The sequence below is a fragment of the Oratosquilla oratoria genome, chromosome 8 (genome assembly GCF_046742065.1).
Source record: "Oratosquilla oratoria isolate Oo_2021 chromosome 8, ASM4674206v1, whole genome shotgun sequence".
Lineage (NCBI taxonomy): Eukaryota > Metazoa > Arthropoda > Malacostraca > Stomatopoda > Squillidae > Oratosquilla > Oratosquilla oratoria.
Genome location: NC_134784.1, coordinates 58305458 through 58319985, shown reverse-complemented (window position 1 = coordinate 58319985; position 14528 = coordinate 58305458). Strand labels below are relative to the sequence as shown.

The window sequence follows — 14528 nt, the reverse complement described above, 5'->3', positions numbered from 1 at the left end:
AATACATATATATATATAAATATATACATATATATATATATATATATATATATATATATATAAATTGTTACGAACGCGACCCCTATCGCATCATGTGAAGACATCGTGGTACTCGTGGCGCCAAGGGTGGACGCCACCTGGAGTCACGTGACCTCGAGCAGCGACTGTGATAGGTCGAGGCGCTACCCAGCAAGGACGTGGAGACGAGCGGCAGCAGCTGACAGTAGACGGCGTCGTGGTTTCCGCTCGTATTAATATCGTGTTTGTAAGCTGTAGCGAGGCTTCAAGTAGCCTTTCGAGGGTTGGCAAGCGACCCGAGGTGCCTCCTACAACCCAGTATTCTTTTTGTAGCGAGTATGTGTGAATAGAAGATGTAAATAAATGTGGCGTTTTCGTCGCCTTGGTAACTCAGCAAGGACGAGGTGACGGGCAGCCGGCCGAAGCTCGAAAAATTGCCGTCACGTCTGTCAGGATGCGCCGAACCTGCGGATTCTCAATCGAGTGACGACCTTCAGTTTCTGGGGAGGTTTGTTACAGTGGTGTCAGAAGTGGGATCTTTAAGTGTAAGTGCATTTTATGTGCGTCGCTATGATCTGTCGAGTGTGAGCGGGAGAAGCCGCGACCGTTTTGTCGTGGCGGGTGACAGGTCCAAAGTGTTGTGCCCAGGTAAGTGGTATTGTGATCGTTTTCAGTTCCGTAGAGTTATTACACTAGCATGGCTGATACTGAAACCACACTAGCAGACGTTATAGGAGCTATGGCGGAACAAGGGAGGACACAGCACGCTGAACTGCAAGCAATGGTGAACCATGCTTTATCGGAGCAAGGAAAAGCACAGCGAGCGCAAATTCAAGCAGTGGCGAACCGTGTTGACAGTGTGTTCGAACGGGTGCTTGGTCTCGTTAAGGAGGAGTGTTCGCAGGTGAAAGAAGAGGTTTTAAATGCAGTTTTCACCAAGGACAAGGTGAAGGGAGAGGTGGAAAAAGTGGCCAGTGACCTTAGGAGGTATGTGGATGAAGTTGTGGCAGCACAAGTGCCCCCTGCCCTCTCTCAGCATGAGGATACGCTGCACCGGGAAAGTGGGCAAGCTAGCGAGGCGGAAGATAGTGACGAGGACGAAGCTAATAGTCGGCACGGAAGACTCAAGAGCCTTTCTCCATTGGCAAGGGCGTTCCCGTCTCCCCCAGGTACCCCGGCGAGTGTTTTGTCGCCTCCGCCATCCCCGCCAGCCTCGGTAATGTCGGGCCTCTCGGCTGCCAACTCCACGTCACGGAGGCTAAGGAGCGGGACGAGTCGCCGCCCGCAGGAGTTCGACGGAACAGTGTCTTGGGAAGCGTACAAGACACAGTTCGAACTCTTGGCTAGCGCCCATCAGTGGAGCCGACCAGAGATGGCCATGCAGCTCGTGTGGGCGCTCAAAGGCCCAGCGTTGGAAGTCCTGAACCAGCTGCCAGCCACCCAGCGGAGCTCCTACAGTAAGGTGACGGCGACGCTGGAGAGGAGGTACGGGCATCAGCATCAAACTGAGGTGTTCAGGACCAGGTTCCGGGCCCTGGTAAGAGGCCCGGGAGAGACCCTGACACGCTTAGCGCAGGATTTGGAGGTATTGGTGCGCCGTGCGTACCCGGAGGCCAGTGAGGAGATGATCACCATTCTCTTGCGGGATCAGTTTGTTGATGCCATCGACAACCAGCAGCTGAGGATATACGTCCAGCAGGCGCACCCCAAGGACCTACAGGAGGCCCTGGCGAGGGGCCTGGAGATGGAGTCGTTTCTCCGGGTTACGCGGGAGCGACCCAGCTGGAACAGTGACTCCTGCAAGGTGAGGGCAAGGAAGGGGAAAGTGGACAAATCCCCCTCTAGACCTGCATTACCCTCAGGTGAGTTTCGGGGTAAATGCTACTCTTGTGGACAACAGGGGCATTCCAAAAAGTACCGCCCGCAGGGGACGAGTGGTGGAAAGGCTGTCGGTGCTGGAGCAGGACCATACCGGTACAAACCCTGCTACTGGAGTTATGGTGAGGGGTATAAGACGGCAGGGTGTGCCATCGTCTCCGACAAGGATAGCAAGAAGGTAGCGGGAAACTGGGAGGGGCTGGCGGAAGGGGTCGAATGCCAGTCGGAAGACGGGAGGCCCCAGTCCGTTTAAGTTGCCGCGCCGAGGGCGCCCGGACCGTTCAGCTAGGCGGGCAAGTGGACGGTAAGTCTTGCTGCTTCACGGTGGACTCGGGCGCAGAACGCACATTCGTGCAGGACGGCATGGTGGCAACTGGACGACCCCCGGTGGCCCAGCAACAGCTGTGTGGGATCACGGAGCACTGCACGCAGCTGAGGGGACCAGTGCATGCCAGGGTAACGGTTGCCAACACGGAGGAGCATCTTCCCGTTTTTGTAGCGGGCGTCGGGGAGAACTTGCTCGGTCTAGACTACCTCCAGCAAAGCAGGACGGTGCTGTATTTCGGGGAGATGACCATGTCGGTCGGAGGTGACGTGGTGCCGCTTCGGGAGGGCGCCGTTGACGCAGAGGAAGCCCACACTGTACCACCACCTGAAACCAGCAACCGTTGCCGTCTAAGTGAGGAGCAGGAAGGGGAAAGCATGGGCCCGGGCGAGGGTGGTGTACAGGCGACTATGGTCACGGAAGGTCACTTCGAGAACAAGCAAGGGAGTAACACTGAAGTCCCACCTCATCTGCAGGATCTATTGCAGAGGAGCTCGGCATGTCTGTCTGGGGAACAGGTTGACGAGGTGAGGAAAGTGTTGACTCGGTATGCAGATGTCTTCTCGAAGGGGGATACCGACCTGGGCCGGACCAGCCTGGTGAAACACCGTATACACACAGGGGATAGTCGGCCGGTCAAGCCGCCGCCCCGAAGGATCGCGCCCGCCCGTCGGCTGGAAGTGGAGAAAGCCGTGGAAGAACTGCGCGCGCAAGGGGTAATCAAAAAGTCGACCAGTCCCTGGAGTGCGGCCGTCGTACTCGTAAAGAAGAAGGATGGGTCCACCAGGTGTTGTGTGGACTATCGGGGCCATAACGCGGTGACAACCAAGGACTCGTACCCTCTACCGAGGGTGGATGACACGCTTGACGCGCTCGCGGGAGCTCAGTGGTTTTCGACCTTGGACTTGAAATCTGGTTACCATCAAGTTGAGGTAGCGGAGGAGGACAGAGAGAAGACGGCCTTCTCGTATAGGCAGGGGCTATATCAATTCCAAGTGATGAGTTTTGGCCTAGTGAATGCCCCGGCAACCTTTGAGCGCCAGATGGAGCGTGTGTTGGATGGGCTGCTCTGGAAAAGCGCCCTGGTATACTTAGACGATGTGCTAGTCTATGGGAATTCATTTGAGTGTGCTCTGGAAAGGCTTAAGGTAGTGTTGGATAGGTTTAAGGCAGCAAATGTGAAACTCAGTCCGAAGAAGTGCTGCCTTTTTCAGAGGGAGGTGCCTTTTCTGGGGCACATAGTGAGTAGTGAGGGGGTGAAAACAGACCCTGGTAAGGTAGAGTCGGTTAAAGAGTGGCTGGTTCCGCGCAGTGTGACGGAAGTGCGCGGGTTTATTGATTTGTGTACGTACTATAGGCGGTTCGTCAAGGGGTTCGCACAAATCGCAGTACCACTCCACCACTTGACTGGGAAAGGGGCCTCCTTTCACTGGAGTGAAGAATGTCAACGGGCCTTTGATGCATTGAAGGAGGGTCTCGCTACCTCCCCTGTGTTGCCGTACCCGGACCCCACAAAGCCGTACGTGCTGGATTGTGACGCAAGTGCTGATGGAGTAGGGACTGTCTTGTCTCAGGAGAAAGATGGGCAGGAGTGGGTCGTATTCTACTTTAGCAGGAAGTTCTCAGCACCAGAGAGGAACTATTGCGTCACCCGTAAGGAGTTGTTGGCGGTGATTCTGGCCATTGACCACTTCCATCCTTACCTGTACGGGGCCAAGTTCAAGATCAGGACCGACCAAGCTGCTCTGAGGTGGCTCAAAAACCTCAGAAATCCGGAGGGGCAGTTGGCTAGGTGGATTGGGAAGCTGGAACAGCACGACTACCACATCGAGTACCGGTCAGGGAACACGCATAATAATGCTGACAGCCTGAGCCGCCGTCCCTGCGATAGCGACTGTAAGCATTGTAGCCGCCGTGAAACGGAACCTGTGCGCGTGAAGGCTGCTGCTCTTGCTATTGACACGGAGTGGGGAGAGGACCTCAAGCAAGCCCAGCGAGATGATGCTGATATTGGGCCCATAGTGACACTGAGGGAAGAAGGCGAGATAAAACCGCCTTGGGAAAGTGTGGCGCCGCTAAGCCCGGCAGCGAAGGCGTTGTGGCAGCAATGGTCAGTGTTGCGAGTAAGTGAGGGTGTGCTGCAGCGGTAGTGGAACTCGTGTGACGGCGGCATATCCTTCTAGCAAACCATTGTTCCCATTAATATGAGGGAAGCGTTAGTGCGCGAGGCTCACAGTGGCAGTGCGAGTGGCCACTTCGATGTGAAGAAAACCCTGGGGCGTTTAATGCAGCGAGTGTACTGGGTGGGCATGCGGAAGGACGTGAGCGAGTGGTGCAAATCTTGCGACGTGTGCTGTGGGATGATGGGCCCCGGGAGGAGGTCAGCTGCTCCCTTACAAGTGTATCAGGTTGGGGCACCTATGGAGAGGGTGGCGGTGGATATCCTAGGACCATTTCCTCGGACGGCCCGAGGTAACCGCTTCGTTTGTGTGGCCATGGATTATTATTTTACGAAATGGCCAGAGGCATACCCGTTGCCGAACCATGAGGCTGCCACCGTGGCAGGCGTGTTAGTGGACGAGTTTTTCGCCCGGTTTGGAGCGCCGCACGAGCTGCACTCCGATCAGGGAAGGGAGTTTGAATCGGCAGTATTCCGGGAGTGCTGTCAATTGCTGGGCATCAAAAAGACTCGTACCACGCCCCTGCGGCCGCAATCGGACGGCATGGTGGAACGCTTCAACCGCACGCTGGGGCAGGAGTTGGCGAAGTGTTGTCAGGAGAGTCAGGGAAATTGGGACTTAAAAATCCCCCTGCTTCTATGGGCCTACCGTTCAGCTGAACATGAGGCAACCGGGTACACGCCAGCCCGGTTGATGTGCGGGCGGGAGCTGCGGATGCCGGTGGACCTTGTGACTGGCAGGCTGCCGGACGAGGACATGCCTACTTCGGCCACCTCCGTGAGGTGCACCATCAGGTGAGATCTAACCTGAAGGTGTCGGGCGAGGTGATGAAGGATCGGTACGACCGTCGAGCTACGTCACCGCCCTTTAGCGAGGGGGATCAAGTGTGGCTGCACAACCCTCGGCGTAAGAAGGGGTTGTCTCCCAAGCTCTAGAGCCCCTGGGAGGGACCATGTGTGGTGGAGAAGGTCATCTCGGACGTCACCTTCAGGATCCGCCAGGGGACAAGAAAGAGAGCATTGGTGGTGCATGCTGATAGGCTGTGGAGGTATCACGGCCCTGGCAACTTCTCCTGGGGGAAGCGAGCTTCTCAATCGAGCAGCGACGAGGAGGACGAGGACCGAAACCTGGGGGACAACGAGCCATGGATGATGGGGGACGACGCGTCACTGACGGTGGGGGCGGACGGAGACCCGGACCCGAGGATGACCGCTTCACTGGTGCTGGAGGAGAGTGTAGCGGAGGAGCTGTGCCCCTTAGAGGGGGCACTCACAGACGTCGACGCTGGGCTCGTGGTAAGGAGACCCAGACGGGAGCGTCGTCTACCGGTATGGAGTAAAGATTACGTCCTCAGTTAGTTCTGTGATGCCAAAAAGTAAATTTTTAGTTTATCTTTTTGGTGATATATGGATTTAAGTGGAGTAGGGGGTTGGGGAGCGAGGTCGCTCCATCTCTTTACAGGTGGGGGTAGTGTTACGAACGCGGCCCCTATCGCATCATGTGACGACATCGTGGTACTCGTGGCGCCAAGGGCGGACGCCACCTAGAGTCACGTGACCTCGAGCAGCGACTGTGATTGGTCGAGGCGCTACCCAGCAAGGACGTGGAGACGAGCGGCAGCAGCTGACAGTAGACGACGTCGTGGTTTCCGCTCGTATTAATATCGTGTTTGTAAGCTGTAGCGAGGCTTCAAGTAGCCTTTCGAGGGTTGGCAAGCGACCCGAGGTGCCTCCTACAGCCCAGTATTCTTTTTGTAGCGAGTATGTGTGAATAGAAGATGTAAATAAATGTGGCGTTTTCGTCGCCTTGGTAACTCAGCAAGGACGAGGTGACGGGCAGCCGGCCGAAGCTCGAAAAATTGCCGTCACGTCTGTCAGGATGCGCCGAACCTGCGGATTCTCAATCGAGTGACGACCTTCAGTTTCTGGGGAGGTTTGTTACAATATATATATATATATATATATATATATTTATATATATATATATATATATAAAATCATGAACACAATAATGTTTGTCATGAGTAATATTAATATACGCATGCATGGTGTATGCATGTATTTCTCTCAAGCAATGTATGCAGAGTGTGACACGAGTATGGACAACTTTACCTCAGTCAAAACAATGGACTTAGTAATTGATTAGTAAACTACATTTTATATCCAAACACGTCCAAATAGGATCAATAACGGATTAGATGCAGGTGTGGCAAGGATTTGTAAGAACAGTAACGTTCACTTACCTTGCATACTTCTTGTAACTTTGTGGACCAATGAGTAATGGTTGAGAAATCAGAATGAACATTTTGGTTAGCATTCTCTCGTGTCTGGATTTAGTGTTGCACAGAAGCATTTTATCATTTGTGTTCAGTTTATATCTGTTAAGTTTAATAATATTGAAATCATAATTACTCAAGAGTTATGTGTCTGTTAAATCACAGTCTGTTTTATTTGTAACGGTAAGAAAATAATATCGAGTCGAGTGTTACAAACGGGGTATTATCCAAAGCAAGATCTATATACACCAGGTCTAACCGTTTGAGCCGTTCTGCGCAGCTTCTGACGTCATCTGGCTGCTTCCGTTTTCTCTTTGTGAAACACTGAAGAAAACTGTGAAACGCTAAGGAAGACTGGAATTATCATATTTTCACCACGTTATCTCTCTCTAGCTCATTGCTATTATTAGTGTGTGTGTGTGTGTGTGTGTGTGTGTATGTATGTGTGTGTGTATGTGTGTGTGTGTGTGTGTTTTTATATACTTGTATTTTACGGGAAGGGGATATATCGTCGTGTGTGCTTATATGTGTACACGTTCACATGTGTGCGTGTGTGTGTGCGTGTATGTGTGTATTTATATACTTGTATTTTGCGGGAAGGGGAGATATCGTCGTGTGTGCTTATATGTTCACACGTTCATATATGTGTGTGTATGTGTGTGTGTGCGTGTGTGTGTGTGTGTGTTTATTTATATACTTGTGTTTTACGGGAAGGGGATATATCGTCGTGTGTGCTTATATGTGTACATGTTCACATGTGTGTGTGTGTATGTGTGATTCATCTTGGTCTTTTGGATCACGTATTGGACTCGTGATCGACAGCTATTTCCCTCCCGGAAGAGAGCTCAGAGCTCGTATGACCGATCTATGAACTTACACGGACACACATCTCCAACTCCCCGCCCACGAGAGTTGGAGTAACGACTCGAAGCGCAGCGATACTGAAAAATAATTCAACCCTGGGCAGGATTCGAATCAGATACCGCCGATACCTCGACGTTGTAGTTTTGTAACTCTACCAATCGCGCCACCGAGTCGTATATGCATATAGAGGTGTGTGTGTATTTATATACTTGTATTTTACGGGAAGGGGAGATATCGTCGTGTGTGCTTATATGTGTACACGTTCACATGTATGTGTGTGTGAGTGTGTGTGTGTGTGTGTGTGTGTGTGTGTGTGTGTGTGTGTGTTTATATACTTGTATTTTACGGGAAGGGGAGATATCGTCGTGTGTGCTTATATGTGTACACGTTCACATGTGCGTGTCTGTGTGTGTAATTGCATGGAAACGATGAAAATTAACATTTGGCTTAATTCCTCTTTGGTTTGAGCCACAACCCTTAATGTCACAATATGCCATATTGTCAAGATCTATATATACCGGTATATATAGATCTTCATTGTCAGAATATAACTAATTGCGTGGAGCGGTGCGAGCGGAGGCAGCAACATATCTACGCGACGAACCAGCTACAACTAACAGCGATGGGACGCGCGAACCCCACTTCGAGCAGCCAGGTGATGTCACGGGCCCGCTGCGCCAATACTCTCGAAATTCGGTCGGAAGTGTAGACCTGGTATATGTATAGACCTTGATCCAAAGTATTATTAGGCGTTGTCAAGTCCATAGATACCAGTTTCTTGGGATAAGTGAAGTAATGTGACAGCTAATAGGAGGTAATTGACTGGTAAATTTTACAGTTTTCGATTGGACAGGAGAGCATGACGTCATTCTATACCAACGTATTTGTAGCTAACACTCGGGAGAAGATTAAGAGGGAGAGAGATAAAGAAAATGGCAAACTGGAAAGGAACCACAGAAAATTATGGGACATAGATACTCAGCAATGTGTTAAAGAAAGAGAAATGCAAAACGGATTAGACTAAGTAGGACGCAAAAAATGAATGTTCTGGAACTCGTCCTAACCATTCCCCGATGTCAACTCGCATGCTATAGCATATAATCTTAATTTCATAACGGACATAGATTACTTGGCTGAGGAATATTTCATCCACAAAATTACATTAGGATAGAAATGACATAGAGGGGAACAAGGAAATCTGTCTTAAAAATTATCATCAAAATTGGATCTAAGAGAGACAGAGAGAGAATAAAGCAGAATTGAAATATATATATATATATATATATATATATATATATATATATATATATATATATATATATATATATATATATATTGTTACGGGCCCGTCACGTTTCCGGGCACTTTCCCGTCATACGCGTGCGCATGCGCAGGTTGGTTGGAATGAGTGGTCGCCAAATGGTGACCTCTGGCAACTGGGAGCCAGTGTAGGTACGGTAGGCTTGCGTGGTACCTCCTCCTCCCTTACTACTCCTGTCACCATACCAGACAGTTGTTCCTGGCTAGCTCTTGTTACCTAGATGGGTAACGGTAAGAATTGTGTATACTTAGGGATAGGAAGGAGCCTCAGAGGTTACTGGTGCGACCTTGTAGGAAATATACTAGGTTGAATCATAATGTTCAGGTTGTATCATATTATTTATGTTGTATCATAGTATTCATGTTGTATAATATTGTTCAAGTTAAAATATAGATACTTGTACTTGTAGTGTTTGCTAAATACCCCAATTGACTTAACATGAGATAGATAAAATGTTACAGTACCCTTGTATACCGGAAGGGCAACGTAACATGTGGGGGCCCCCGTCCGGGATAGAAAATTGTGCATACGTAGACTAAAGCTCCAATTAGTGTGACAAGTGTTGTGTTGTACCAAAAAAATTGCCAGTGTTAATAGTGTCTATCGGTCGCACCGTGATCCCGCAGAAGTTATCTATCTTATGTGTTTAACTATTAACTAGCTGTCAGTATATAATTACCACGTGTTCTCGAAATTCTGAGTTCAAAATGTTTGACATCGACAAATTTCTTACTAACCCTTCAGGCAAGGCTCTATGGGATATAAAAAAAGAATGCTTGATCAATCTTGCCCGACGCCTCGGGTTAGAGGGTTACTCAAGCTTGAAAAAGGACCCTCTGAGGGAAATGGTCTTCAACCACCTCGTTGAGGAGGGAATGATCAGGGAGGATGACATACCCGAAACAGAGGAATCTGCTAAAGAGCCAAATAACGTAGATCCGCAGATTGGCAGTGACAATGAACTTAGTTACATGGCTTCACAGATTGGCAATATCAACGAGCCTAATAAAATTGCTCCACATGGTGGTATTGCCAATGAGCCAAGTAACGAAGCTCCACAAATTGTTACTGCCAAGGAGCCTAGTAACCTAGCCTTACAAGTTGAACTCAGAAAAATCGAGTTACAGTTGGAAACCCTCCGTCGAGAGCAAACGAGAGCAGATACCCCTGTGTTTAGGCTCGAGTCCCAACTTGCAAGTGTGCCCAGTTCAATGAAGACGAACCCGACAGGTTCTTTGCGCTATTTGAAAAAATGGCACATTTGAATGGGTGGCCACTTGATAGATGGACTCAACTTGTCTATCGGTCGTTTACTGGTAAGGCGTTGGATGTCTTCTCCGCTCTCTCTGAGGAGCAGGTGAAAGACTACTATATGGTTAAGTCCACCGTCCTTACCAGCTATCAGCTTGTGCCTGAGGCTTATCGCCAGCAGTTTAGGAACTTAAAAAAAGGGGGAAAAGAGACATACGTCGAATATTTTCGACGCAAACAAGCTTTGTTCCAACGGTGGATGGAGAGTGAATCAGCTCATCAGAGCCATGATAAACTGGTTGAGTTGATCCTGCTCGAAGACATCCGCAATAACTTACACCCCGATGTACGAGCGTACCTAGATCAAAGAGGTATACGTACCCTAGCTGATGCCGGCCCAGTTGCCGACCATTACATTCTTACTAACCCCCGCCAAAGTTACAGGTCTTCTGCTCCCGCGTCCCAACCCAGCCAAGTACGTGCCCATCAGGCATTTACTCTTGCACCATTCGCCCCTCCACCTACGTCAGCCCCTCAGGCAGCAGCGCCGGGACCTCGGTCGCCATCAGGATTTCCATCATATGCCATAGGTAAGCCCGATGCCCGTGAGAGGAAACCTTTTTGTAAATATTGCCGTAGGCTCGGTCATGATGTTAATGACTGCTTCAGAGTAAAGAACAAAATTCCCTCTCACCCAGGGACCCCCTCTCTCTCGATCAATGTGGCCAAACAGACGGAAGTACAGTTGGATCCTCTATCACCTACAAATAACCGACCTGTTGTATCTTCCACCTCCTCCACGTTTGAACCATATTGTTCATCCGGTTCCGTAGCTCTTAATGAGTCAAGTGTACCCGTTCCCATTGATATCTTGAGAGACACAGGCTCAGCCTTATCTCTGGTTACCAAAGAAGCTGTCCCCTTCCTAGATGAATGCTACACTGGTAATTGGGTTCTAGTGAACGGTTTGACTGGGGGATCGCGTATCCCACTGTGCCAGCTATACTTACAGTCCCATATCAAATCAGGCTATGTCACGTTAGGGGTAGTGGATAGGGTACCTGTAGAGGGCGTCTCCCTCTTAATAGGAAATGACCTCGCTGGAGGCGTGACGTTACCAAATGTCATGGTCTCGTCACGTTCTACCGCTGAGAATAACACCACACAATTAGAGAAAGACATCCCTGGGCTATTTCCTGCGTGTGCAGTCACTCGTAGTATGAGCCAATAGGCAGATGTCCCAAGCAATGAATCTGTCGAGGGAGGTGGCATCGATGTGGTTTCCCCTTTGTCTAGTGAGAAATCGGAAGAAGACCCTATTCAAGTAGACCACCCTGACCTCGGTCTAGGTGAATTCTTCAAAGATTCCTCACCGACAGATAAACCTAAGAGTAATACAGATGAGAATAGTGTCACGAGCCTGACTAGTTTTGGCTCCTCTCCTGTTACTAGGAGTAAGGTTGTTCAACTCCAGAACTAGCCAGTTTTCTTAATAGGGCAGTTAGTGAAGTGGAAGCCCAACAGGAGGCCAATTGCTATTACACTAGCTCTGGCGTGCTAATGCGGAAATATCGTCCCGCAACCTCCCCCGCCAGTCACCCTTGGTCAGTGCACCACCAGATAGTGATTCCGAAGCCCCTACGCCAAGATATCCTTAGCATTGCTCATGACGGCGTAGGAGGACACCTAGGAACTAGGAAAACTTATGCCAAAATTCTATCACATTTCTATTGGCCTAAGTTACGCAGAGACGTCGGTACATACTGCCGTACTTGCCGTCCCTGTTAGTTAATGGGAAAACCTAGCCCCAGTATCAAACCGTTCCCGTTGCAACCCATCCCAGTGATAAAGGAGCCTTTTAGTAAGATCACAATTGATTGCGTAGGTCCCTTGCCAAAAAACCCCCGTGGTCATCAGTTCCTACTTACCATCATAGATTGTGCCACTCGCTATCCGGAGGCTATTCCCTTACGCCGCATCACGGCAAAGAATGTTGTAAGAGCCCTAGTTCATTTTTTTTACCCAAATAGGTCTTCCCACAGTGATACAGTCCGATCAGGGATCCAACTTTACTTCTCGGTTGTTTAACCAGGTGATGGAAAGCCTGGGTGTCAGGCAATCTAGGTCCTCGGCTTATCACCCGCAATCCCAGGGTGTAGTAGAGAGGTTCCATCAAACCCTCAAAAGAATCCTAAGGACCTTTTGTTTGGAAACCGGAAGGGACTGGGACGAGGGAGTAGATCTCCTGCTGTTCGCTATCCGAGATAGTGTTCAGGAGTCGTTAGGTTATAGCCCATTCCAGTTAGTTTATGGACATGAGGCACGGGGTCCCCTTAAAGTTTTGAAGGAGAGCTGGATAAGCAATGAGCCTTTGACCCCGTTGGCCTCTTGTGTGACTAAGTTTAAGGATAAACTTCACTTAGCTATAAGTCTTGCCCATTCAAACCTAGAAGGTGCTCAGATTAAAATGAAGCACCAGTTTGGTAAGTCAAAAGGAGCAAGGGATAGGTATTTTAAGAGTGGAGATAAAGTCTTAGCTTTCTTACCATTAAAAACTAACCCTCTTCAAGCTGTGTATAGTGGACCGTATCAGGTCTTAGAGCGCCAAGGTCAGGCCAACTATGTCCTCCACACTCCAGAGAGACGCAAGAAAAAGCGTCTAGTGCATATTAATTTGTTGAAACCCTACCACGATCGTGGTGAGGGTGTGATAGGAGATAGTGCGGAGGCTGACCCTCAGTCACCTGCGTGCTTAGTAGTGCCGGAAGTTAGTGAAGAAAGTGATGAGTGTTTCTCGGAAGCTCTTAGTGGGTCATGTGTTAAGATGGAAAACTCGGTGATTTTACGAGACCCCATTGTGAAGTTAGAACATCTCTCTGGTGCCCAAGCGAAGGACATAGAATCCCTGCTACGAACGTACGCGTGCATATTCGGTGATCACCCTCGCCCCTGCTCAGCACTGGAGCACGACATGGAGACCCATGGGGCCCCTCCCATCCGCCAACGTCCTTACCGCCTGAACACCTTCAAGAGGGAGTACGTCCGAGCTGAGGTGCAACGTCTCCAAGAGCTCGGCATTGTACAACCCAGCCACAGCCCGTGGGCATCTCCGGTTGTCCTCGTGGCGAAGCCAGATGGGTCGATGCGATTGTGCGTCGACTATCGACGGGTCAACGCGGTAACGGAAGCGGATGGGTACCCCTTGCCTCGCATAGACGACGTGATCGACGACGTGGGCTCGGCGCGGTGGGTAACCAAGCTCGACCTCCTCAAAGGCTACTACCAGGTCCGACTGACTGAGCGCTCGAGAGCCATCTTCGCCTTCGTCACCCCAGAGGGACTGTACGAATTCTCCGTCCTTCCCTTTGGGTTGCGGAATGCCCCGGCCACCTTTCAGCGCCTTATGAACCGCCTCACAGCCGGGATGGACGGCGTCCGGTGCTATCTCGACGATATCGTCGTCTTCGGGGACACCTGGGAGTTGCACCTGAGTCGCCTGAAATCTCTCTTCGCTGTGCTAGCTGCCAACAACCTGACGGTGAACCTCGCCAAAAGCGAGTTTGGCCATGCTCGGGTCACCTTCCTGGGGCATGTGGTCGGGCAGAATGAGGTCCGACCCGTTGCAGCCAAGATTGCGGCCATCCAACAATATCCGGTACCAGACGACAAAAAGGCAGTGATGAGGCTGCTGGGGATGGCAGGCTATTATCGGCGCTTCTGTCCAAATTTTTCTTCTATTGTGGTCCCGATGACCGGCCTCCTCAGCGGCAAGAAGGCCTTTAGGCGGTCGCAGATGTGCCAGGAGTCCTTCGAGAGCTTGAAGACCCTACTATCCAACGCGCCCGTGCTACGAGCCCCTAACCTGGAGAAGCCGTTCACCCTTCACGTCGATGCTAGTGACGTCGCCGGAGGAGCAGTGCTGTTGCAGGAAGGTGAGGGAGATTCCGCGTTGCACCCAGTTGGATATTACTCGAAGAAATTTAACAAGCACCAGAGAAATTATGCCACCGTTGAAAAGGAGGCACTTGCGTTGTTGTTGGCCCTTGACCATTTTAGAATTTATATAGGTAGCACAATTCACCCAGTGCAAGTGCGTACAGATCATAACCCCTTAATATTCGTTGAAAAGATGAAGAACACTAATCAAAGACTTTTAAGGTGGGCGTTGGCACTACAGCCCTTTAACTTGAAAATCTCACATATACGTGGGAGAGAAAACGTCATAGCCGACGCGCTATCACGTGGTCCAGCTCTCCCAGGAGATGCTCCTTAGGGTAAGAGGTTGTTTATATCATAAGTGTAGTATACTCATTTTGTTTGATTTTGGTTCTTGTGTTATTACTTGTCTTTTATAGTGTAAAATTTTCTGTGTAACTATGTAATGTGTTTTTTATTTCCCGATGTTCGCCTCCCATC

General features: G+C 50.0%; 2 protein-coding genes across 2 annotated transcripts in view; one reads left to right on the top strand and one right to left on the bottom strand.

Annotated features, from left to right (window-relative positions):
- Window positions 1-14528, bottom strand: part of LOC143027759 (zinc finger MYM-type protein 1-like) — a 487234-nt gene that overhangs the window by 322066 nt on the left and 150640 nt on the right. The window lies entirely within an intron of this gene.
- On the top strand, window positions 10234-11343 carry LOC143027400 (uncharacterized). The gene has a single exon (XM_076188685.1). The coding sequence runs from the start codon at window positions 10234-10236 to the stop codon at window positions 11341-11343; it is 1110 nt and encodes a 369-aa protein (XP_076044800.1).